At 44.9% G+C, this 23,831-nt stretch overlaps 1 protein-coding gene across 2 annotated transcripts in view; it reads left to right on the plus strand.

Annotated features, from left to right (window-relative positions):
* Positions 1-325: 325 nt before the first annotated feature.
* LOC143375860 (uncharacterized) overlaps positions 326-23,831 on the plus strand; it is a 51,601-nt gene continuing 28,095 nt past the window's right edge. Inside the window, exons 1-2 of one of the 2 annotated variants that reach the window (XM_076825418.1) lie at positions 326-1,213; positions 1,290-1,646. In XM_076825418.1, coding sequence (XP_076681533.1) covers positions 1,604-1,646 — 43 coding nt within the window. In that variant the 5' untranslated portion in view covers positions 326-1,213; positions 1,290-1,603. Of the gene's footprint in view, positions 1,647-23,831 lie in introns of both variants that reach the window. The other variant, XM_076825417.1, reaches the window with a different exon arrangement.

Consider the following 23,831-nt stretch of genomic DNA (forward strand, 5'->3'; position numbering starts at 1 on the left):
CATATCGTTTCCAGGCTTAATTGCTCATGGGCCAGCCGGATCGCGAGCACGTGCCTCGATCGGAGGGGGGCGCTCGACTGGGGGAGAGAGACGCGTTCAGGCAACACAAGAAACACGCACGATAAGAGGGAGAACAGGGCGAGGTAAGGAGAGAATAACGAGAGGGAATAATGTCGGAGAAGCCGGTTAAGGGGGACAAAGAGAAAGGGCGCGCACGACGGAGAGGGCACACGATCCAGAGTGGAGGAGCATGCGCGGGTGGGAGTGGCACCTTATTCGTCGTGCAGCTCCCGCCAAGGCTTTCTGTCAACTACGAACTCTCGGTGGAAAAGGTTCCTGCTGGTTACCAACGACGCTTGTCGCGGATACCCGTCGCGGGGTAAGTTTCAAACGGTCGCGGCCCGAGGAAACCACCCTTAACAAAGTGCTGCGCACAGGTGACCTTACCTGGGTTCCCTTCTGTGTTACTCCTCAGTAACGTGATCCCCTCCCGAAGTGGCAAGTTGCATCGATATAATTCGTTGTTAAAAGTGGCACAGTGATACGAAACACTCTTCAGGATTACTTCTTCCAGCCGCGAGGATAAAAGGATCGAGCGCGATCGCCGCGCGAAGTGAGTAGCATGGTGAAGAAGTGATCGCCCCGGTTGGATCTTATTGATCCGAACGTCGAACTGTGATCGCCAGTGTGGGGCGCGGGGGAGGAGTGAACGACAGTCCAGAACCGCGGGGGATTGTGTATCACGTGGTGTGGGAGGAAAGTGGCGCGGGGCTGTGGCAAGTTTGAATACGTCCTGGACCAACGCAGGCCTTAGGTTGCGGCTCCAAGGCGCCGCGACGACACCGAAGTCGCCCGGCTCTGTGGTGGAGAGGATCGTTGACCTTCTGTAATTAAAATACAGCTGCCTCGTGAAGTGCGATCGGTAAGGGCGTGAGGAATCGGACGTCAAGGCTCGGTCCCGCAATTAAAAGCCAGAAGTCAGCGGGGACACGGAGATGCGGAAAATCAGCGGGAATATTCGATGAGCAGAACCGGGTGGCCGGGGATCAGCCAAAAGACGGAGGAGGTAATTAAAACGGATACTAATTAGCCGCTGACCCAGAGCGAAGACAAATGTGCGCGAAAGGTCGGTCCCTAGATCGGCGGATTTGCGGATTTGTTGATTGAATTCTCTGGCCTGAAAGGATCTGGTTACAAGGCCGCGCTAACGAGGGTGGGTCCACGTAAGTTCTTCCCGAGAACACGATACCGAAGGAGAATCCTATCGTTCTACCTTCCGTGACCCACAGAATGCCAAGGGGCGGAGGACCGCGTATCATGTTCCGCTAAAGGAAATGCGAAACAGGCTAGACACTCCCCCAACAACCCCATAAGACAGTGCAACCTCGATCCAAGATCCCAGTGATTCAGGTCAGCCATTCAGTACCCTCGACTAAAGGTCCCCAGTGCAAACGGCATCGACAGTTTTCCGCGGGGAGGACCGATCTGCGTGGACGCCCAGTCAAATGTGAAGCACGCGGTGAAGCAGCACCCACTCAAGGCGACAGGAGTGCGACTGGGATTGGGGGATTCGTGCTGCAGGTGTGGCAAGTGTCTGACCAAAATGTGGCTCGCGCTACTGCTACTCTTCTCTCTGCTGAGGACAGGTGAGAGACACCCACCTTGTTTCTTCCTCTTCGATCCCACCCGGCCCACTTCACTCCCGGCGTTCTCTCTCGGAGCAAGAGAGGGAGTTGGAGAATTATGCAGCGCGGACCCGCTCGCGGCAAAGTGGGCGCGTGCACGCGCCAGAATTATCACCCCGCTGCCGGGACTCGTTAACGCCTTAATCTCTACTTTCGCGCCGGTTGCCGAGAATTTAATCTTCGTTCTCTCTATCCGACGGCCAGGACGGCTCGGAACAGTCGGGATAATTGGAATTTTTTTACGATACTTCGCCTGTTTGCGCGTTGACTCGCGGGGGATCGGAGGCAAATTGAATCCTCGCTTTTTAATCTTCGACCGGTGAATACTTAATTGGCACGGTGCACGCCATGGCGCGCTGCTTCAGCGCGCTTCGAGGAGTTCCCCCGATCGCCGATAATGATCTCCGGGTCGTGATAGTCAGTTAGAGTTGCCCGTGATCCTCGACAGGGCGGAATCATGATAGGATTCCGAAAATGTCTCACATTGTTACGGGGACCGTTCTGCGCGGCGAAAGTCATTAGTCATTAGTGTAGGGTTTGGAGAGGAGGGTGCTCAGTGAGGAGAGCTGGATGGAGGGGCGCGCTCTTCCATTCGCTGCGCTGGTGCACCCTTCCCAGGGGGTTTCAACAAGATTCCACGAATTCTTACGAAAGTCTCAGATACTTTTCTTCTTCGGGAGTTAGTTTTTCCTTTTATAATTTTAAATTAAATTAGGGGCGTTTAAAAACGTTGGGACGATGCTCTGTGTACAGTGCCTATGCAAAATAAAGCTTTCCATGGGGAAGTTCGTGGAATACTGGTAATGAAAAGCGCATTGAATTTTATACAGTACGGGGATTCATTTCCTCTTCTGGCACATGAAATTCGTAACGTTCTGTTTAATCTCCCGCAGGCGGCATCGGGAATAACGATACTTGCGAGTAATCGACGTTTTTAACGTTTTTAATGGTACGCGACGGGAACGAGATTCCCGCAATACCCGTACCCGTGCTCGCGCCTTGTTCGATGGTAACTATGAATGCAAATGCAACCGAATCGCGCTGCTCTCGCCAGGGTAATTGAAATCGTATGTAATGAATCTTTCAGCGTGACGAATTTTTAATAAAATCCCCCCGTCGATTTCCACGGCGAGCTGATTCGACGGAACGACGATGTATAAACCAATTTCAACTTGGGGATAGACGATGTTTATTTAACGACGGCAGGAATGAGCTCGAGACAGAGGAATTCCGTCGAAGAATGTGCCTTTTGACGACGGACTGAAGTTCAGCAGTCAGGGAAGCTTTATAATTTGCAAATTGTTTCAAACGAAGAACCCATCTTTGGAACGGTCTCGAATTTATTTTTAAGAAAAAATTAGTAATAATCAGATTAGCCACAGTCTCGTAGTAACGACGATCCCTATGTTATTTTCAAAGAAAATTAGCGACGATCAGATGCACGGCAATCTCTTAAAACAAGGATAATTTGTAAAACGAGGTAAGGTGGAAGCCAGTTGCGTGTGTTCGAACCAGCGAACGAAATCAATTTGCAAAAGAAGATTTAATACCTCGCTCGCTGCGGCAGGAGACTGTGTCGTTGACGAATAAATTTTGAAACTCATTACGGAACTCATTACCGAATTAATTAAGGAAGAGAATTTAAAAGACAATCGCGTCATTTTAATTGCAAAGGAACGCACATTCCGACGTACTGACTCTGGATACTGTGAATTTTCGTCGAACAGAAATATTTAACAGACATTTTTTAACGGTGCAACAGAGGTTGTAACTTTAAAGTGCAGGTTGTTCCGCACGAAAGTGCGCAGCCTTTTTATCGGAGAAAATTTATAACCACCTTGACGATTTCCTCTTCTTCAGCAGGACGTGAATCGCTTGGTTGGCACTTTTGCTTGTCGACGAGAAAAAAATTACTATGATTGCTATACACGGAAATGTCCCACTTTTAGAAAAACTTATAATAAAAAACAGAATACACTGAAAGTGGTGACTAACTAGGGTGGCCCTTATTTATACGAAATTTTATTTTCGTATTTCTTTGCTCTCAATTCTTAATATGGTTCCATTGCATAAAAATATACTCCCTGAAAGAGATTATTGGAATCGGACAACAGAAAAGGGTGCTGACCAGGCCTTAATGTTTAGGATTCATCAATAGTTTGGATGTAATGATTTCTCAAAAATGGTAAGCCGTATCAAAAATTTGTTTAAATAATACTAAAAGAGCAATCAATTTTCTACAGATATTCTATATATAATTTTTTCGTCCTTCCAACCATTTTTTAGAAAATAACGTTTGAATATAGAGAGGTCCGCAACTTTGCGCGTAGTACAGGTGATACGTAGTACAGGTGAAACGCGCAAAATTGCGGATCTCTCTATATTCAAACGCTATTATCTAAAAAATGATTGGAAGGACGAAAAAGTTATATATAGAATATCTGTAGAAAATTGAATGCTCTTTTAATATTATTTGAAGAAAATTTCGATAGGATTTACCATTTTTGAGAAATTCGTCAAATTCAAACTATTGATGAATCCTAAACATTAAGGCCTGGTCAGCACCCTTTTCTGTTGTCCGATTGCAATAATCTTTCTCAGGGACTATTATTTTATGAAATGGAACCATATCAGGGGGTGAGAGCAAAGAAATCGCATGTTGAAAATATGATCCACCCTAGTGATGACGTCGTGATGCATAATTAAATCAATAACAAATTATACAGATTTCAGAGAAGATTAGGTGCCTAGGTAGTCTAGGTACATATCTCAGAGCGTCGCAAAGATAGAAGCTATGAAAATTCTCAAATAATCTTAATATCTAAAGCAGAAAGTTTATGTTTGTCTGTGGCCTAAAAGCATTCGAACGGTAAACTCCGAGCTTACGAAATGAGCCTCGTCTCATTATGCCTGGCTAGTCCAGAGGAATGTGACTATTTCCACAAAAAGAATTGCAAAGTCAGAATCTAAATTCCTGTCGAAGCCGAGTAGTAAATTAAGCTAGCCATAAAAGAAATATTCTAGTTACAATGGGACGATCCTAATCTGAAACCACGGGAACCTAATTTCCTAATCTACTCTCACAATGTCTACCACCTATAAGTCGAGCCAAATACAAGATAACCTCTGCTTTCCTCTGTTATCGAAAAGAACTGTGCACGCACCGTGTGCAATTAATCAATACACGAAGGCGCATAAGAAAAATCCCCCCGTTTTCGGAGCATCCTTGCATCCTTAGCCATGGTATATCATCGCGGTACGTTCTACAGGAAAGGATCTGCCCTACGATCGGGAAATCGATGGTTTCTTAGGCGAGCGGTTGGAATAAATCAGGGTGCATCTGCTCGTAAACAGTTCCAGCAAAAGGAAAGGGAGAACCGCGGAAACGTTTTCATCGGGAGTGTGCCAGGAGGAAGAGAGAGAGAGGGAGAGAGGGTGGAGGGTTAGGGTGGATAGGGTGACGAGGGAAAAAGGAAGATGCGCCGTGGAACCTAAAAGAAGTTGCAGGAGTGCAGACGAATGCCAGCGTGCTAGCGAAGGCGGGCGGAGATTATGCAAACGGCAGCCAATTCGATTGAAGTGCACCGCAAATAACCGCAGTTTTAACCCATTCGACTAAATGCGCCCGTGGCCCGCCCTTCACTGACGCCCATTAGAATATCCAGCATCCGAACACACGCGCGCCAAAACCCACAAGCCGCTGACAGTCCTCCACTATAGCCCCTTCCGTTCATTTCGCGTCATCAAATTGCTCTTCTGACTGACAGAATTCGATCCCTTCTATTGCGAGCTTTTCCCTATAAGAGCTCATCCACATTTGCGCGGAACTCTTGCAAGGCAACACCGCGAATCCTTACTCAGCGATCGGAGCGCAACTTTCTGGGTTTGTAGAGTGACTCCAGACGAGAACAACGGTATGTTTCATTCGTGCTCGATCGCCCGGTAAGGTTGTGAAAACTAACCTCAAAGTCAAATAGGCACTCCCACTTCTCCGCATGTAGCTCCTAAAGTACAACAGATAGAAATAAATGTTTCAAACAAAAGTTCACTGGTCCAATAAGCGCTACAAAATCAACTTGACAAAATTTTGAAAACAGTTTTTTCCGTCGGTTATTTTTTTTTTAAATATTTTCAAAATTTGGTTGAGGCAAGTCTCAGCGCTTATTGTAACATTAAACTTTTGTTGAAATTTTCTCTGTCTCTTGTACTTTAGGAGTTATACGCGAAAAACTGTGAGTACCTATTCGATTTTGAGGTTAGTTCTCGCACTCTTAAAGGGGGATTCTCGCGTAAAACCTTTGTTGAAGAAACTATTGTTAATATTGGATTAAACTATTCTGGCATATAAGGGGGCACCTTTAAACTCGCAGAAAATATTTCTTTTAACCAGCGGCCGTAGCCGTGATGGAAAACACCGGTTCTCGTTAGATCACCATTAACAAAGAAGGGTTTTTTTTAACGCAATTTTCCCTTATTGAATGATTACACGAAACAATACTAGATATGAGCTAAATGAACACACTAGAAATAAGAGATATACTGCATATCGACTGATTAATCATAGTAGTAGGTTAAGCATTAATTGTAGGAACTAGGTACAAATTCAATTACCAAAGAAACAGTTTAAATGTATTTATTTTATACGCTTAAATGTACATATGTTATATAATAAAGAGACTTTTACAAACAAAAAACGTTAGATCACCGAAGTTAAGCATCACGGGGCGGTGTACCGGGGAAAGATGGGAGACCACCTTTCTCCCGGTGCGCTGCTGCTGCTGGGAACCGAAGGAGAGAGGAGGGATTAATGAATGACTAATGTTCGTTGGGCAATATAAGCAAAATGCTTGAAACCGCCATCCTGTGTAAAAACACAGGAAAAACAAAAATACAAATATTTCTTTTACGTCAATCCTCCTTAATGTTTATTAATCATTGTGGAATCGTTTGAGAACGTCACACGTCTGTGGTCTAAGTTAGACCTCTGTCACGAAAGGGATCTTGAGCAATCGGTGTTGTGATGGCTGGTTAATTCTCCACGGTATTCCAATGTACTCGGGGTTTGCAGGGCTTTGCGGGAGGGGGCTAGGAAAAATTACCGGGGTTCTCGAGCAAAAAGGTTGATCAGAGGAAGCTGACCTACTGGATCGCGACGGAATGCGATCAATCACTTTCGAGTGATCCGCAAAGCCTGCCTGCGTGGTAAATGGAGGCCTGCTCTAGCGTCGACGGGGATGATGAAGCAAGAGGGCGGGTGATTAAAAGCATGAATGACGAGGATCATTGAAGCTGGAGCCTTGAAACAGCAAAGCTCTCGCGGTATTGATCATTAAGGCTGGGACAAGGTCGAGCTGACGTTTCGGAGTTTGCTTTCCCGAGGATGCGGCTCGCCTTTCAATCCTTTGAAAGACTTCCGCGGTGCTCGATATACTGGCGAATATATCACCGCGAACACGAGTCGATCTGCGTTTCGTTTCAGTCCCAGAAACGCCGGGGAATTAACCTGGGCGAATTCGAACGGGTAGAGAGCTTTCGCCTGTCGTCGAAATTCATTTAAAATAACTTTCGATTTTCCGCGGGTCGTCTGTTCCACTGCTGCTCGCCGTTCGCGCTCTCACCTCCGCGTTTACACACGCAGGGTGAAATGCCAGCGGACGAGAATGGTTTCGATGGACACATTAAACATTAAACGTTCCAGGGTGGGGCAAAGAGAATAATGAGCGAGGGGATGTGTTTTGCTTGCGTTGCACCGTCGGCGCTAAGTAACGCGAGTAATATTAATGGAATATTTTAGCAAATTCTGGGCGACTCTCGGGACAAATCTCAACTGTCATTGACTCGTGAAAAGAGGCGGATTTTAATAAAGATTGCGCTGCTTCGATTTCACATAGCGAGCAATCTCCTAAATTTCTGGTTACCCCTGCGCACCGTCCGTGATAATAATTTCATTCTTCTACATCGACCCTCTCCGTCAGGAATTTTAAAAAAATTCGAAACCGTATGGTAATTCACTTCCCAGCGTCCGCCTAATTTTTGCACGACCCTTTAGATTATTTTTTTTCAAAGAACTTCAGTTTCACCTCTGACCGGCATTTTCTCGGCGTTTCCAGTAGGTCTCCAACTACAAAGCACCCTGCCAAAAATTTCGTTCAATCGTTTAAAATGTTATGCGCAGAATTTTATAAGGATGAAAGCAGCTGGTGGAGTCATTTAATTATCAGAGCAGAGGTCCAATTAGCAGGGGGTGTGCAGCCGATCGTTGCATCTAGCATACTCTAAGCTCCTTTTAATATTACAGCAGTCATTCGACAATATTCGCATCCCCGTGGATTTCCTTTAAATCCCCTAAAGCAGGCCCTTCAAACACATGAACAAGTCTGTATACTTAAGCGTCTAACAGTCGGTCAAGTAGAGTTTACGCTGGAAAAATGCATTGCCAGGTCGCTGCCGCTGTAATCCAGAAGCAAGGAACTCGAGTCCAGTTGTCCTCATCAATGCTCTCCACGTAATCCTCCGATGAGAACTTTTCCCCGGCCCGGGATCGTTTCGAATGATAGAGGGCAGCTTTTTATTGGCGCGATTAAAATGCGCGAGCCGTGCCGAGCATTTTGAAGCGTTTCGAACTCGCAACGTTGAAACGTTCCTCGAGCTCGAGGGGGTGGCAAGTAGGCAGTCGATGGATTTCCATTCGAGCAACTTTGATCCCTCGATAGAGGCCTCTGGGTCAAACATTTGTGGGCCCCGGTGAATATGAAATTCTTCTGCCTGAGGGGCGAGCCCACGTCTCAATCAATTCGGTAAGATAGTCCTCCGTCCTGCAAGGCAGAGGAGTACATCCCCCCGTGTTGATTAAAATTCTGTATCGCTGCGAAACTCCTCGCTAAATCTTACAGCCTCTAATAAAGACCGCTTTAGCTTCAGTTGGCAACTCTGGCTTTTATTCGTCGTTCATTTGTTAGCTTTTGTAAACTGTTTAATGGACCGCTTTTCTCCAGCAGTGGGAAGCAGCCTGGCAGTGCCTAGGGTAGCTCATAATTAATTAACGCGTTGTTTGGCATTACGACGGGTTTGGAATAAATAAAACTGCCATTTAAAGGGAATTACGATGGAACTGCTTGGCTGGAACGCAGCGGCGAGCTTACCTAGTTTTTAGGAAAAAGGGCGATGTAGGTTCCGCGGAGGAATGATTTACGACGACTGGAAAACCTTTAACGAAAGAGTGACGGAAGAAGAGACATTTGTGACCGAGGCAGCAGAATGTTTTTATGAATGCGCGGTGTTTTTACCCGGGCGGCGCGATGAAATGTCAAAGCGAATGATTCTCTCGCGTTTCCTCGCACTTGTAGCTCTACCGAAATTCTTCTGCAAATAAATGCTGCAGCTCCGCTTCCAGCAACGTTTTATCATCGACTTAATAGATCCAGGAGAAGTAATATTGAAATTAGTTGAAATGGTGACGCGCAGCTTTGGTCCGGCACAGAGTTACGAGGGTAGAAAGCGAAGCTTTTGAAATTCGTGTTGGATGTTTTTTAATTAAAACATTTTCTACTAATACGCTCATAAACTCAGCTTCGCCGTTTGTCGGAAAATTGCTTTTATTAGCAACTTTCGCGAGGGCAGATAGGTCCGCGACCATTAGGGTGGCTTGTTTCGAGGCTGAAACGCAGCTCTCGAACAACGGGAATAAACAACGGGATGATAAAGCTGTAAACCGCCACGGTTTACGGGCGTCGAAGAATGGCGACGCTAATTTGAATGTCTCTTGCGCAGGCAAGCGGCGCGTGGTCGCTGGACCAACGGTTAATTACACGGAACGCGTTGAAAAACCTTGGAAATCCCCCACAATGCGCGCAGCTCCTTCTTTATTACGTTAATGTCACGCGAGCTATGACCAGACACCTTAAAAAACAGATTATTTCCGGGGAAGCTTGGAAATGAGCGCGGATTGGACGCAGCATCTTAAAATGTGCAAGTAAAGCCTATCCTGCGGTACTGTACTCGGTGGTTCGTCTAAAAGGGCGAGATTCGGGCCGCTGATTTGGCTGAAATTTTCCACAAGATTCGCACACGAAATGCCTAACAGTTTCGCGAGACGATTGAGTTGAAAGTCTTGGCTTTAGTACGCAGACTCTGTAGATGGATCTATGCGCAAGACGGAACTGATTAAAGTAACTAGTTACTTGGTGGAAATAATTGAAAATTAGGAAAACTGTACGTAGGTGCATATGCAGATACCAAGGGAAGTATAATTGAGCACTCTACTTGAGAGCATCAACTTACAGGGAAAGATCCCCAAGCTGGAAATTAAAAAAATTATGGAACTTTGAGGATATGTGGAGCATATACATATACACTCATCGACACAAATTAAGAAACGAAATAACCGTCTGGGAATTACATAGGTTGGGAACTAAAATTAGCATAAAGAAATGACATTTTATACATCAGCACAAAAAATGTGTTTAAAAATCGGTTTCTTTTTATAAAATTTTAAAATTCGAAAACCGGTTTTTTTAAAAAAAGTTAATAAATTTTAAAAATCGGTTTATATACTAGAATTGTAATAAAAGTTGAGGTTGAGGAGAATCAAGAAGGCATGGAGATACGAGGGAGAGTTGATTGGAGCGGAAGGAGGTGAGCTGGCAAGGATGTGTTGGGAAGAAATAAGGGGAAGGGAGAGGAAAGAAGAGGGAGTGTTATCGAGATGGGAGAGAGAAAGAGGAAGGAGTTTAGGAAAGAGAGAGGAAGGTGGAAGGGAAAGGGAAGGAGGGGGATTCGAAGAAATAGAGAAGGGAGAGGGGAGGAGACAGGAGAGGGGAAGAAGAGAGAAGATATGCCAGTCTAAATACATATAATAGATGGTACAGAGAGATAAGGACAGAGAAGAGATACAAAGGTACCTGGTGGCAGAATGGAGCGAAGAAAGGTGCAGAAGAATAGCGAGATTCAGGTTGGGAAACGAGATGAGAGAGGGGAGGTACTGGGATGAGGAGGAGCAGAGGGATGTAGGATATGCGGAGGAGAAATAGAGTCATGGAAGCATGTAATAGATAGATGTACAGGGGGAGAGGGAAAGGAAAAGGAAATAGGCGAGAAGATAAGGGAAATACTGGGCGAGGGAGGTGGGGGAGAGGAGTGGATGGAGAGGCTGGAGAGAACGAGGAGAGAGAAGGGAGGTGGAATAAGGGAGGGGGTAGGAGGAGGGGGAGGGGAATGGGGGAGAAGAATGAGAGTGGGAATAGAAGGAATGAAAGGAGGTGGACGCCGGAAGAGAGTAAAATAAGGGTGGAATAAGAGTAGAGTAAGCATAGAATAAGGACAGAATAAGATAAAATAAATAAGAATTAATGTAAAAGAAAAGAAGAGAGGGGTAGGGGAACGGAAGTCTTTGTAAAGCTTAGGGGAACAAATAAAGAAACATACAACATACATAGTAGAATTGTAATGTGTAAAAATGAATTAACTATTTAATTAAAAGCGTTAACATTTTGACTGGAAATCGCCTCTAACACAAGCATATTGTAATAGGTAACAGTTTACTTGTAAAACTAATCTTCATGAGTTTATACTTTCTGAAGAGAAATACTAAATGAAAGAAAAATTTATAATTTATATTTTGTACGGATTTTAATAATTTTTTTTTCACTTGGTTTCGTATGCGGTGTATTTTATTGTGTTATAAATTTGTTGCTTTGATTTTTTGTTATTTATTTGGTTTTGTATAGATACAGTATATTTAATTTCGTTATATTTCTGTAATTTCAGAAATATTAAAAAAAACTGTAAATTTTCAAAATAAGTAGAAATATTTATTTACTATTTTAATTATATTTTTTGTGAAAATTCGAAAACAAATTCAACCGATTTTTTAGGAATAGTAGAATTCAAAAACCGTTTTTTTCAAATGTCAGTTTCTGTATAAACCCTAAATTTCACTATTTTCAGGTGCTAAAAGAAACAAATGGTCGAACATCTTTAATTTTATCGAAATTGTTAACGTAACGAACGAGTAATTAATTAGTCTCTATTAATGACTTATTAAGGCATACGTGCATATGTCTTTTAACAAATCGTATGCAATATGCAAAATAATATTTGCAAATCGATATATGCATTTGCATAAGCATCCACAGTCTACTCATACGGCACCAAAGATTGCACCTCGCCTCCCCAAACAATACTACATCCCTCCCACGTAATCGTATACCCACACAACTTCCGTTGTAATCCCTTCCACTAACGTGCTTAATACTTCTCTCCCAATCACCCCCATGACCTTGCTTAAAATCGACCCGAACGAAACAAGGAGGGCACACCGAGCCATCAGCGCAAGCTTCGTAATACCACCAGCCCCTAACCCAACCAAAGATTTATCTTCAAATCATCCCAGTTCTTCCTTGCCCGAGACGCGGCCAGTCCCTCGGAGATTCGACGCGCGTCTATGTAAACGTTGCTGGCCAGGATATTAGTGTTTGGCCAGGGCTGTGCGGTCAACAAAACCTGGAAGATGAGTTCGCCGGGCGTATAGACGTATCTTCGATGCCTCCTCTCGGCGAATGCGGGTAGGGGTCCGGCGGACGCAGCAACCACGTTCATTACGCGAGTCCCCTTAAATCTGATTAGCGGGGAAGCAATTTGCGCTCCCTACTACTTCGCAAAGGCCGAGTGAGTACGAATGATATCCAGACGCAATAATGCCGTGGTAACGAACGTATGCGCGCACGGAATAGTGCCGCACCAAGGGGGCATAGAACGGAGGGAACGTGAGTAATCCGATGGCGCGCGTCGCGGCTGCATGTTCCGCAGCCGGTGGGAGAGTAGACACAGAGTCTACCCAGAGGGCTCGTCATTTCCATACGTAAACACGCAGGCATGAAAGGGGAACCGGGCGAGGGTACGGCAATAAGACGACTAGCTCGCGTTTTCTTGGGAGCGGTTTCTCCAGCCTTCTGGAATCATCCACTGTTTGGATTGCGGCAAAGATAATCCCCCAATCGATGAGAAACTTAATTTCGCGCGGGCTATTAACTCCCAAGGGAGGGTTTCTTTGAGTCATGTGCGCGCGGAAGTGTTCGATATCGGGTGGGTGGTGCTGGTGGTTGCTTCTTTCCGGAGTTCGTTTAGCCTTCGATGTGGATTCTGAAAGGCTGCGGACCTTCAAAGGCCAACTGGAGCTTTTCGAAGCTGTCGATGGACGCGATTTTCTTTAATCCTGATGAGAGGCGCTGCCTGCGTCACTAGCGCACTCTGCTGAGCGTTGCTGCGTCATTGTGATCGCAGGTTGCGATTTCATCGGAGGATGCGCGATTAAGGTGCACTCGCTGCGACGAAACGGCCCGGCAATTTCATTTTCCGTGATCTCGGAATGCCATTTCTCCTCCTTGGCAGTCGTCTTTGCAAAACGCTCGAAGATCAAAGGCGTGTATTTTACTTACGAGGGAGGAGGTGAGCGTTGCTTAGCAAAGTAAATGGAACGTCTATGATAATTGCTTGGATGATCTGGAGTTTCATGTTCAGAGACGTAGTTGAACTTCAGATTGATAGGTTGCTGAGTAGTTTTTCCCTAGAGAGACGAAGAACATCAGCAAATCAAGTAGTAACCAAATGTTTATTGCCCTGTCCATTGCTAGGAGATCCAACGATCAACATTGAATGCCAGCTCGATGAAATGTGCCCCCAGAAGCAATATCATTTTAGAAATATTAGTATTAATAAATGGAAGTATGGGCGGTTGCAGATCGGTATGCAACATACTTGATTCGATTTAACACGCGCAAACAACATGTTTCGCGTGTCCGCTATTCTCTCTGGAAATATAGCGCGTTAACTTCACCCGACATTCCAATGCCTGACCTCCCCCCCCCCCGAACAATTAACAACGAGAATCGCATAATACTGCTGCATAAGCCGATATCGAAATTATTGTTGCATTGCTGCACGCTCGTGGAAGTCGGGTACTGTGAACCTCGCGGTGCTTGCGTCTAATTGCGTATCAATGACGATTCATCAATTGCTCCATGCAGCTGCAGCCGTAACCTCAAAACAGTAACCATGATTAACAGAGCTCCTGGCATTCAAGAGATTTCTGAACTTGAAAGATTCACGACGAAAACCTCGGAATTCTGAAGATCGTATTGGGGTAAGAGGTACATAGAGTGAGAGCACCCAGATAGCTCTAGTACGACTGTTATGAATATTCGAATGATCTAAGTATTCGAATAGAAGCAAAATAGGAAGTTGAAATTCGAATAATTAAGAGTATTTGAATATTATTCGAATAATTAGGAGTATCCGAATATTATTCGATTAATTAGGATTATCCGAATATTATTCGAAAAATGAATAGTATTCGAATAATTACGGGTATTCGAATATTATTCAAATAATTAGTAGTATTCGACAAATTAGTAGTATTCAAATAATTAGGGGTATGCGAATATTATTCAAATAATTAGTAGTATTCGAATAATTAGGAGTATTCGAATATTATTCGAAAAATTAATAGTATTCGAATAATTACGGGTATTCGAATATTATTCAAATAATTAGTAGTATTCGACAAATTAGTAGTATTCAAATAATTAGGGGTATGCGAATATTATTCAAATAATTAGTAGTATTCGAATAATTAGGAGTATTCGAATATTATTCGAAAAATTAATAGTATTCGAATAATTACGGGTATTCGAATATTATTCAAATAATTAGTAGTATTCGACAAATTAGTAGTATTCAAATAATTAGGGGTATGCGAATATTATTCAAATAATTAGTAGTATTCGAATAATTAGGAGTATTCGAATATTATTCGAAAAATTAATAGTATTCGAATAATTACGGGTATTCGAATATTATTCAAATAATTAGTAGTATTCGACAAATTAGAAGTATTCAAATAATTAGGGGTATGCGAATATTATTAAAATAATTAGTAGTATTCGAATAATTAGGGGTTTGCGAATAGTATCCAAATAATTAGTAGTATTCGAATAATTAGGAGTATTCGAATAAATAGGAGTGTTCGAATATCATTTGAAAAATTATAAATAATTGGGAGTATTCGAATTTTACACGAATATTATTCGAATAATTACGAGTATTCGAATTTTATTCGAATAATTAGGAGTATCCGAATATTATTGGAATAATTAGGAATATTCGAATATTATTTGAGTAATTACGAGTATTCGGATATTCGAGCATTATTCGAATAGTTCAACTATTCGAATACTTACAGCTCTAATTCCTAGCTTTCAAAACATCTGTCATTTCAAGTTCCAAGAAAGATTCTCCAATTTCAACAACCAACGGCTTCCATCGTTTACGGAAGCATTTAAGTCTCCCAAGATATACAAGCTTCCTAAAGGTCTCTTGAGCCGCTCAAAAAGTTCCGAGATGGCGAAAAGCGAATATCCATTACTATCTGTAAATCGTTTTTCGTCCTCAAACAACTCAAGCACATTCCACTTGGCGTCTCTCAAGGCATCTTAAACACAAGAGGGGCGTGCTTCGAGGGGGCTTGAAAAGAATTTGTGCCCGGACGGATTCTAGGAAATATGTAATTATTGTTGCACGTTGTTCCCGTGCAATTGCGAACGTAGCTGGGAAAAGGGAAGCAGGGTTAAGGGGCTGCTTTCCAAGGAACCCTGATAACTGTCTGGCAACGACTGCTGCGCTCCTAAATGACTGTTTACTTTGCCGAGCCTATTTGTGCAGACAATCCCTTAAATTCCTGAGCTCCAGTCTCGAATGGGTCTGACATGCTACTCTCCACTTTGGCGAGGTGCGTTTTTTGGCACAAGAACCACCCAAGTGCCAATATCACTTTCTTCTCGCAAGCGTTTCATTCGCGACATTCACAGCTAATCTCGTCTAGGTGCAAGATTTTTATCAGATCTACTTCCTCTTCCTTCCAACTTTCGTTGCGATATTAAATCCCAGTGAAAGCCACGAAGTTACCCTCGAAGCCCGAGATGAAAGTAAAGATGCCCAACTGGCATCGAAGTGCACCCCAACCAAGGGGAACAGTCACATATCAATCCCCGCCAGTTACAGCTAGACGTTCGCGAAGGGAGGCCGTATCTTCCCGGAGTTCGGTTAAATATTTCACCAGCCGAAGATCAAACGATTCGCCAAGACACGGATTTTCAGGCAGCAGGCCTTACCTCGCCGCAATTGTGAATAAATTCCAAGACTTCCTCGCTTTCAGCCCCGATGCGGCTACACCCTTCCCTTTGAAATTCATTTCACGCAGGCACGGGTTCTTTCGAGTAATCCTCGGTGGCCATAATTAAGCCAAAAACAAAAGAGTATCCTCGACTGGAGGCTACTGTTCGCGTTTCTTTCTCTTTCTTCAATTATGAACTCGAAGAACCTGGTTCAATTCCGCTGTTCCCAGTTTTCGCCGGGCGAATATCCCTTCGAATGGCGAGGTTTCGTTTCGCGCACCCTTGCCGGGGGGGATTAAATTTAAAGTTGTAAATGTTTATCCATACCCAAGGCTGCCGCGTGAAAAAATAACTCTGCAAACGGAGAAGTGGGACCGGCTTCGATACCCAACCGTATTGTACCGTGCAACTTCATTGTCTGCTCAAAAAGTTCGTTTATTTTCGACAAATAAAAGGGTGTTCCACGCGGCATCTCGCGTTAGCACGCGAGTACCCGCTGCTAAACCGTAATTTATTCGCTTTCACGTCGGACCATGCTTTCGTTACGGGGCGCGATACGCGGAATCGTGATTTTCAGCGATTTTTTGTCGAAACGCCCGCGCAAAAATGGGGGGATATATAACAATTCCGCTCGGCGTGGAATTTATTCCAAATACAGATTCAACGTGGGATATTTATTACAAATAACAGCTGAATACCAGCGAGCGCTTCTGCAGCTAGAATTATCAGTGGATTTCGCACGCGTAAAATCGAGCACCTGCAGGCTTCGAATAAAAATATTCTGACCATTAAAGTTCGTGGCTATTAAAACGTCGCGGGCAGGTTAGAATAGCCATTACGAATGAAAATCGATGACATTAATTAACAGTTTTATCGCGCTCGTCGCGGCCTCGCGAAGAATGTCGAAAGTTGTAGAACTTCGCAACGTAATTCCCCTTCGAAGCCGATTAAATCCCTTTCTTCCCGCTCGATTCCCACCGGCCGGGGCTCGCGCGATTCATTTCAAATTGATGCGGCGGCGTAAAGAATTTAGAGCTCCGGCGTGCGAATTTCGCCGTGTTTTTATGTCGACACAATATGCGCGGGCTAATGCGATTCGTTACCAACCACAAAGCGAAAATCGCCCAATGGAACATGGGAATTACCTACTTTTTCACTGGACCTCCCTTTTCGAGGATTAAATCCGAAGCTGCAGTTTGGCATGAAAGACCCCGAAAAAAATTGAAGGGAGCGCTACAACGGTTTCTCCTTCCGAGCGAGGATCGTCACAATTCATCCTGAATAGTGTGACGCGACCGAGCGCTGGATAAATAAGGTAAAAAATTGTATCTAAACGCGAGCACGGTTTCATTCTTTCATCAACCGTTCCCAGTTAACAGAGGGGTGGCGCTGGGAGCGTGACGGAGCGCTGGACGGTTGGAAAAATAATTTGCGATCTGTCAACCGATGCGACAATAGCACGTGCTGATGCATCACGCGCAGCGGGAAGAAGTTTATAACGGAAGTTGCCATCGATTCATCAAAATCACCGTGGCAATCGCCGTGCAGGGAGGGCGGCGGCGGGCGTTCTTTTGAAATCGCTACAAAACCATGTTGCGCAGTGCTGTGACGTAAGTCACCGAAATGGCGCACCGCGGAAGTTCGGACGGGGTTCTATCTGCCGTCGTTGTCCGCGTTAATTGCTAAAATTCCGCGCTCAATGGGGACTGAAATTCGGCTTTGACGTCGGGCCGAAAGATTCGAGAGCAATAAATTTGCATAGCTCTGCGAGGCTGGTGGCGTCATTGGGGGCAGAGATATTTGCAGCGCTCGTTAATTTAATGACATGGAAAGTACTGCGCGCGAACGATCGTCAAAAGCCCGGCTCAACGAGGCTGTTCGTCTAATTTCGATTAAACTATCAGCGCGGGATCTTCAGCCCGCGTGACACCAATTTATCGAGCTTGTTGTGTCCACCAATCGGCTTGAAATGCCCGGCGATTGTTGAATAATCGCTCTATCCGGAATTCGGCGCGGACGTGATCGAGTTGAACTGTCGGGCCGATAATAGCTGATTGCAGCTTCTAATTTATAATTTACCGCGAGCAGCGTTTCACAATCTCGCTTTCAGGCGATCGTATCGCTCAACCGGTTCGTACAAATAATGCCGGGGATGTCGTAAAAGTATATTACTTTTTTTTGCTGCGTGGACAGTATTTAGTTTGTGCAGATTCGTTGTTTAGTATTGGGAAAAAAAGGAGAGGGAAATAAAAAATCTAATAGCTAGTCCCCCGATTTTATTACGCGTTTCTGCCCAACAATGGAGGAGAAGTGGGAAATGGAATATCCAATTATCATTCGCGTATAACCAGCAATGCGGACACCGGCGATGGATCAATATTGAAAATGCCCTTACCTATATAAAACTCAATTTATTACTTGGTAGTTGTGTTTTTACCAACTCGTGGAATCTAGATTTCCTAACGACTGTTGCTGCCGCGGTGAGTGAGACATAGGTACTGCTTATGAGCGAGAAGGCATTACGGCAAGCCGAAAAGAGTCTCTGTCTCACAACTCTGTATAGCAGCGCTGTCCAAGGTCGTGTACGCGTACACTCGGGGTGCTTCTCCCACTCTCGCCCGCGTGGTCAGGAATACCACGTGACAATAACCGCGAAGACGCTAGCTCGGCTAGCCCGTCTTGACAGCCTTCGTGGCGTCGTGCGGTCTCCTTGACAACGGAAGGCACACTGCGCGATAGAAAGATTGGAGGGGGAAGCAGGCACGTGAGGGGCCTCTAGTGCTGCTGTACAGGTATGTTGCAAAATTGTTACTACTCTTATTAACAGAAGTTTCAAGGCGAGAAATGTTCTCCGAAGGCAGACACTTTTAAGGGTCGCGTTCACCTAAGTATTATTCCGTTCAGAATTTGTGAAGTTTCCACACCACCCACAGATATAATCTACTTATTTCTTTATCCATCTTCTACCACAGATAGCCCTACCGAAACTCTATACATTTTTTTTTAAAATATTAACACCGACTAGAAAAAAATGCACTAAAAAGTAAAAATTTTTTCCTTATTTAATCTACGACTCTCCATTTTTTTCAAGTCGGCGTCAGATTTACAGGGTGCAAATGATGAGGCACCGACAGAAGTCGGTTTTAATTTGTTTGTAAATTTTTTTATTTGATAGATTGACACAATACATATATTGACACAACATGCTGAGGAGATATGCGCGTACGTACATAAAATAATAATAATTAGGTGACAATAGTCTTTATTAACCAGAACTGGCAATATATTGGGCTAATATTGATGCACTACGGAATGGGACCACCGGGGCATCGCCCTCTTTCGAATAAAAACAAGGTTATCAAAATTGGCCCATATGCAGAGGAGTTATGCGGGGACAAACATAAAAAAGCATACGGGTTGAATCTATAACCTCCTGCTTTTTGAAGTCGGTTCAAAATGCAGCAAATACAGGCACCCCATCAATGACACGCTGGCAAGATACCCACATCCCCAACTATCTCTTTATTACCTATACACTTCCAACTCCCATCATCATTCAAACCCCCTCCCCAATTTTCATCAGACAATTACGCCCACCTCTATAAACATACAAATCACCCTACACCCACCAGGAGCTCAATAAAACTCTATACCTGGCGTTAGTCACGGTGTAGTGATCGATACGGCCGCGATGAGGTATACCGCTGCTCGCGATCGCACTAGAGGAGGTTCAAAAACGTAGGGAACATAGCTGCGTAACACACAAAAGCCGAAGGGAACATCCGTTTATCGACGGTGGCGGGCAACAATGCGGTTTGCTGGTCACGAAGTAATCGACAATGGAGAAGTTAATGGAGGCCCGCGGTCCCCGTTCTCGTCCCTCGGATTCAGGCTCGATGCGCCACTGATCGTCATTGTCCCTGGATCTGCACGGGACTCGCGGCGGAGTCGGATAAGAGGGTCTCGAATTTATTATTCGGCCGCGTGCTCCACGTCGCCCGCAGAAACAATGGTGAAAACGGGAGGGGTTGCGCCAGTCCGCGATCGCTCGAGAACCACTTTCGCCTGTCGAACTCGCGAGTCCTCCTCCCCCACAACCCCTCAGCCGTCAAACTGGACTTCGAGGCGGTCGCATGCCGCATCCAGCGCACGTTTCCATGCTGGAAAATCGATCAGAGGCAGTCATCGGCGCGTATGAATCTGCAATACGTCGTCTAGCTGCACGTGCATACGCGCTCGCGACAAGGAGCGTATATACTCGCTTCATACGTTCCACGATCCATCGTGTCAGCCTCGATGCTCTGTAAAGGTAGGCTCCCACTTCACTACGCCTCGCCTCGGCGCGACTTCTTTTCTAACTCGCATCTGAACGCGCCTCGTCTCGGCTTTGCGCTACCTGATATTTCCAGCTTGCCTCGGTTCACATTGTTGGTCGGTCGCTTAGAGAATACACTGCCAGCGCGAGTGGTAGTTGTTCACACTACGCCTAACACCCTCTTCCACAAAATATTCTCCAGGAGATATCCACCGATCGGAGTTGGCGTAATGGGAATCAAATTGTCAAGATACGTAAGGGAAGTGTCACGTCCCAGTTGCACCATGGGATCGCGACTGTTAGTGCTCGCCAGCGCCATCAGAGGTCTAATCTTTCAAACTCTTTCTCGCAAGTGCAAGGTCTCAGTCTCATTTGTATATATACAAGTTTCAAGTTTATTTCTCTCGGTCCCCTAAGAGTAACCCTACGCCCTACCGATTTTCGACTGACCTGTGCAGACCCCACTACTGTCTATGGATGTGACGGACGCGATTGCTCGTAGCGCGCTATCCCCTGCCTCCCGGTTTCTTACCAAAATCATCCAATGGTGTATAAACCGTAGGCAGTTTAAGTTGAGGGAGGGAGTCCCTAGACCATTCCTACGTAAAACACGAGGTTACTCTCAGGATGAATTAAGTTATATAGGAGCCACGGTCCCGTTCTCTTGTTGTAGCCCCTCTACGATGCAGCCTGGCGATCCCAAGACGTAACGCGCGCCACCTCTCTCCTCTTATTTTCCTCCTCAATCCTCCTGCACTGCACAGTAAAGTAGTACTCCATTGTGATTAAACCGGGCCTTAGGGATTACGGTGTTACGCCGGAGTCAAACGGCGGGGTCTCCCGATCCCTTTCTAGTCCAGGAACGGCGGTTCCGGGCATTATAAAAGCGTAGGAAGAATAAAATAAGCCCCGAGACAGCAGCTAGAAGAGGAGGGTCCGTAGTGAGAGCAGCCAGCCTCCTTTAAGATCATGCACGGGTTGGTCCGCGCTTCACACGGAATGTGCATACCGCGTTTCTTTTACCTTTTCTGTTTCCTCCTTTAGCTCCTTTCCTCGAGCTGGCGTTATGATCAATCGGACGTGAGTAATGAGATTGATGAGGCCCATGGCGCGTCATCACCTCTGTAAGTGACGTTACGCTCCGTTGCGGGCGTGGATGGTTACAGAGCCAGCCACCGCAGACGCTTTTAAACAATCCGCGGTGAGAAAAAGGCAGCTGGCGCGGCCTTGTAAGTTGCGAGTACAAATCACTCCTTGTCAGGAGCAGTCCTACGGCGTTACACTCCCGCATTGTATCTGTCCATTACGCGAGCATCATCCGTTTTCATCCTCTAGGTCCGATGATCTGGGTCGAACGAAGCGGAACTTTGTATCATCACGGTGGTCCCCTGGTGTATAGCCATCTAGAGCTCGAGCTGGGTTACCTGGCTCCCCGCTCTTAACCGGGCATTGATATTCATTTACTTCCACAGCCCTTCGGCGCGCAAAATGGCGCAGGCCTGTCTGCACGTACGCATAACGAATGGAGGCGAGCTTCCGTCCTGTTCTAGCCACGGTACATGCAACGTGACCCGACATCGAAGTACTTTCCTACTTGTACGCTCGAATCAACACAGCTCCTGGCTTCATTCTCCCAAAACGAAACTATCTGCGCAACGACGAACATAGAGGGCGTTTATTGAAACGAATCTGCCAAAATTTGGTAGATCCGTTGCTGCCGGCTAGACCAGAGGGCAGTGCTATATTTGCCGGCAATGAGCATCCGTTTACTTTGCTGTGCATCCAGCAGTCCTGGCCCGGCGGTCTTTGTTAAATTAACAATTAAAGAGGACCCCGAACGAGCCTATGTACACTACACACTCAGGTACCAGGCAGCTGTGCGCAATCGCCGCTGCTTTTTGCGTACGCTCGGCGGAAGATCTCGACGATCTACCTATAGCTAAAGCTCGGTGGTATTTCGGGTGCTGATATTTCACACAATGTTTCGCGGAATTTGTAGTTTTTGGTCGTAGTGCCGTTTTTATCGATCAGAACCAGTTTCCTTTTGCTTTTGCTGCTTCAATGGCGGAATGCATTGATTATGTAATGGTCGCGTACCAGTATTTCGCGCATTTGCGGCAGTCGTTATGGTTTCACACTGTAATTTTATTGAAACTCGTAAAAGAAACCAATTTCTTTTCTTTAATTTCTTAATCTCTAAAGATTAATTGGATTAAACACTGCATTAGGTCTGGGTTGGGAGGCTTAACAAACGAAAATACTGTTATCCGTCGTTTTAACGCGCCCTGTTATTAGTGGATCACTGATGGCTAGACTGTGGAAGTTCATGCAGATATATATTTTTTTTGGAAAGAACTAAACAAGTGGGACTTTATAGAAATATGTTTCGTTATTAGAAGGTTTTAAAAAATATTTCTTAGCGGCGTGTGGGTAGCGATTTGCGATTCGGGATCCGATTTTCTTGCTTAAAAATTCTCACGTTTGATCAATCACACTGCAAAATCACAACGTAAAATTTTTCCGGTTTACGGGTACTTGGATAAACTTTAGCAGTCTACCGATAACCCACGATATTTGTTGGAAGTGAAGCTTTTATTCATCGTCAGAGGAAAAATGTGGCCATGTAGGTTATCTAACATTAAAACCGAAATAGTGGTAAATGGAGTTGAAATAGTTATCTTTTTATGGTCCCACTAAAAATCTGAATTTCGGCAGGGGCAGGGCAGGCGTTAAGACAGCTACCGAGTAAATTGCACGTTGCTACGGCAACAAGCGCTGCTCTTTTTTGTATCTACCGTAAATTCAGCCTCATGCCCAGTCTCGAATGCAAATTAAGAACGGTAAATATATCACCGCGCTGGCGTACGCGCTTTATGCTCCAAGTGGCGCTAATTACAGGCATCCTTTGCGACACTCGTGTGGTATAATTAGATACGATCGTTTGGAGCGCACGCTTGTGAAAAAACGTAGCCACGTCGCTACGGAGAGCAGCCTACCTTCACCTGTCTAAACAGGCACACGTAACATTTGTAAAAACACCAAACGTGGATTAACTCGAATCGATTCTAAATTCCGTAATTTATTGACGACACTTCTTCGAGTCTTGCCACCAAGAAAAAATGCCACAAAAGATCCACGAACTAACATACTTACGACGAAAAACCTTGCGCTCATAAATTCCTAATTCCTAATCTTCAAATAAATTCTTTGTTGAGTGGTCGTATGGTGAGCGAAACGCGTCGCAGCAAGTTCCCGAAACGTAGCGCGTCAAAACAAACAGTCGCCGAGCGCGACCTTCGCTCGTCCTAGCGACGAGCCTTTCGAGACTGACGTGGAGGGGCTAAGCGTGGCCCAGGCAGTTAGTCTCACGCGAGCAAGCGACGATACCGCGTCGATATTCCAAATAAATAGATATCGTATTTACCACCAAGCGCGTCATTATTTCTACCTTACCAGTAACCCTACAGGTTGGGTGGGGGAGAGGACCTCTAATATAAACTTTTAGCTTCGGGTATTTGTTAGTTTCCGAGATATTAATAAAAAAACGTTCAACATAATACATTGAATGTATTTTCTTTTAACCTTGTCGATCATTTCCAACATCTGTCAGATCTACTTTTGGGTTAGGTTTTCGGTACCAACTCAGATATTATTACTGTTGAC

The sequence above is a fragment of the Andrena cerasifolii genome, chromosome 13 (genome assembly GCF_050908995.1).
Source record: "Andrena cerasifolii isolate SP2316 chromosome 13, iyAndCera1_principal, whole genome shotgun sequence".
In the NCBI taxonomy this organism is placed as follows: Eukaryota; Metazoa; Arthropoda; class Insecta; order Hymenoptera; family Andrenidae; genus Andrena; species Andrena cerasifolii.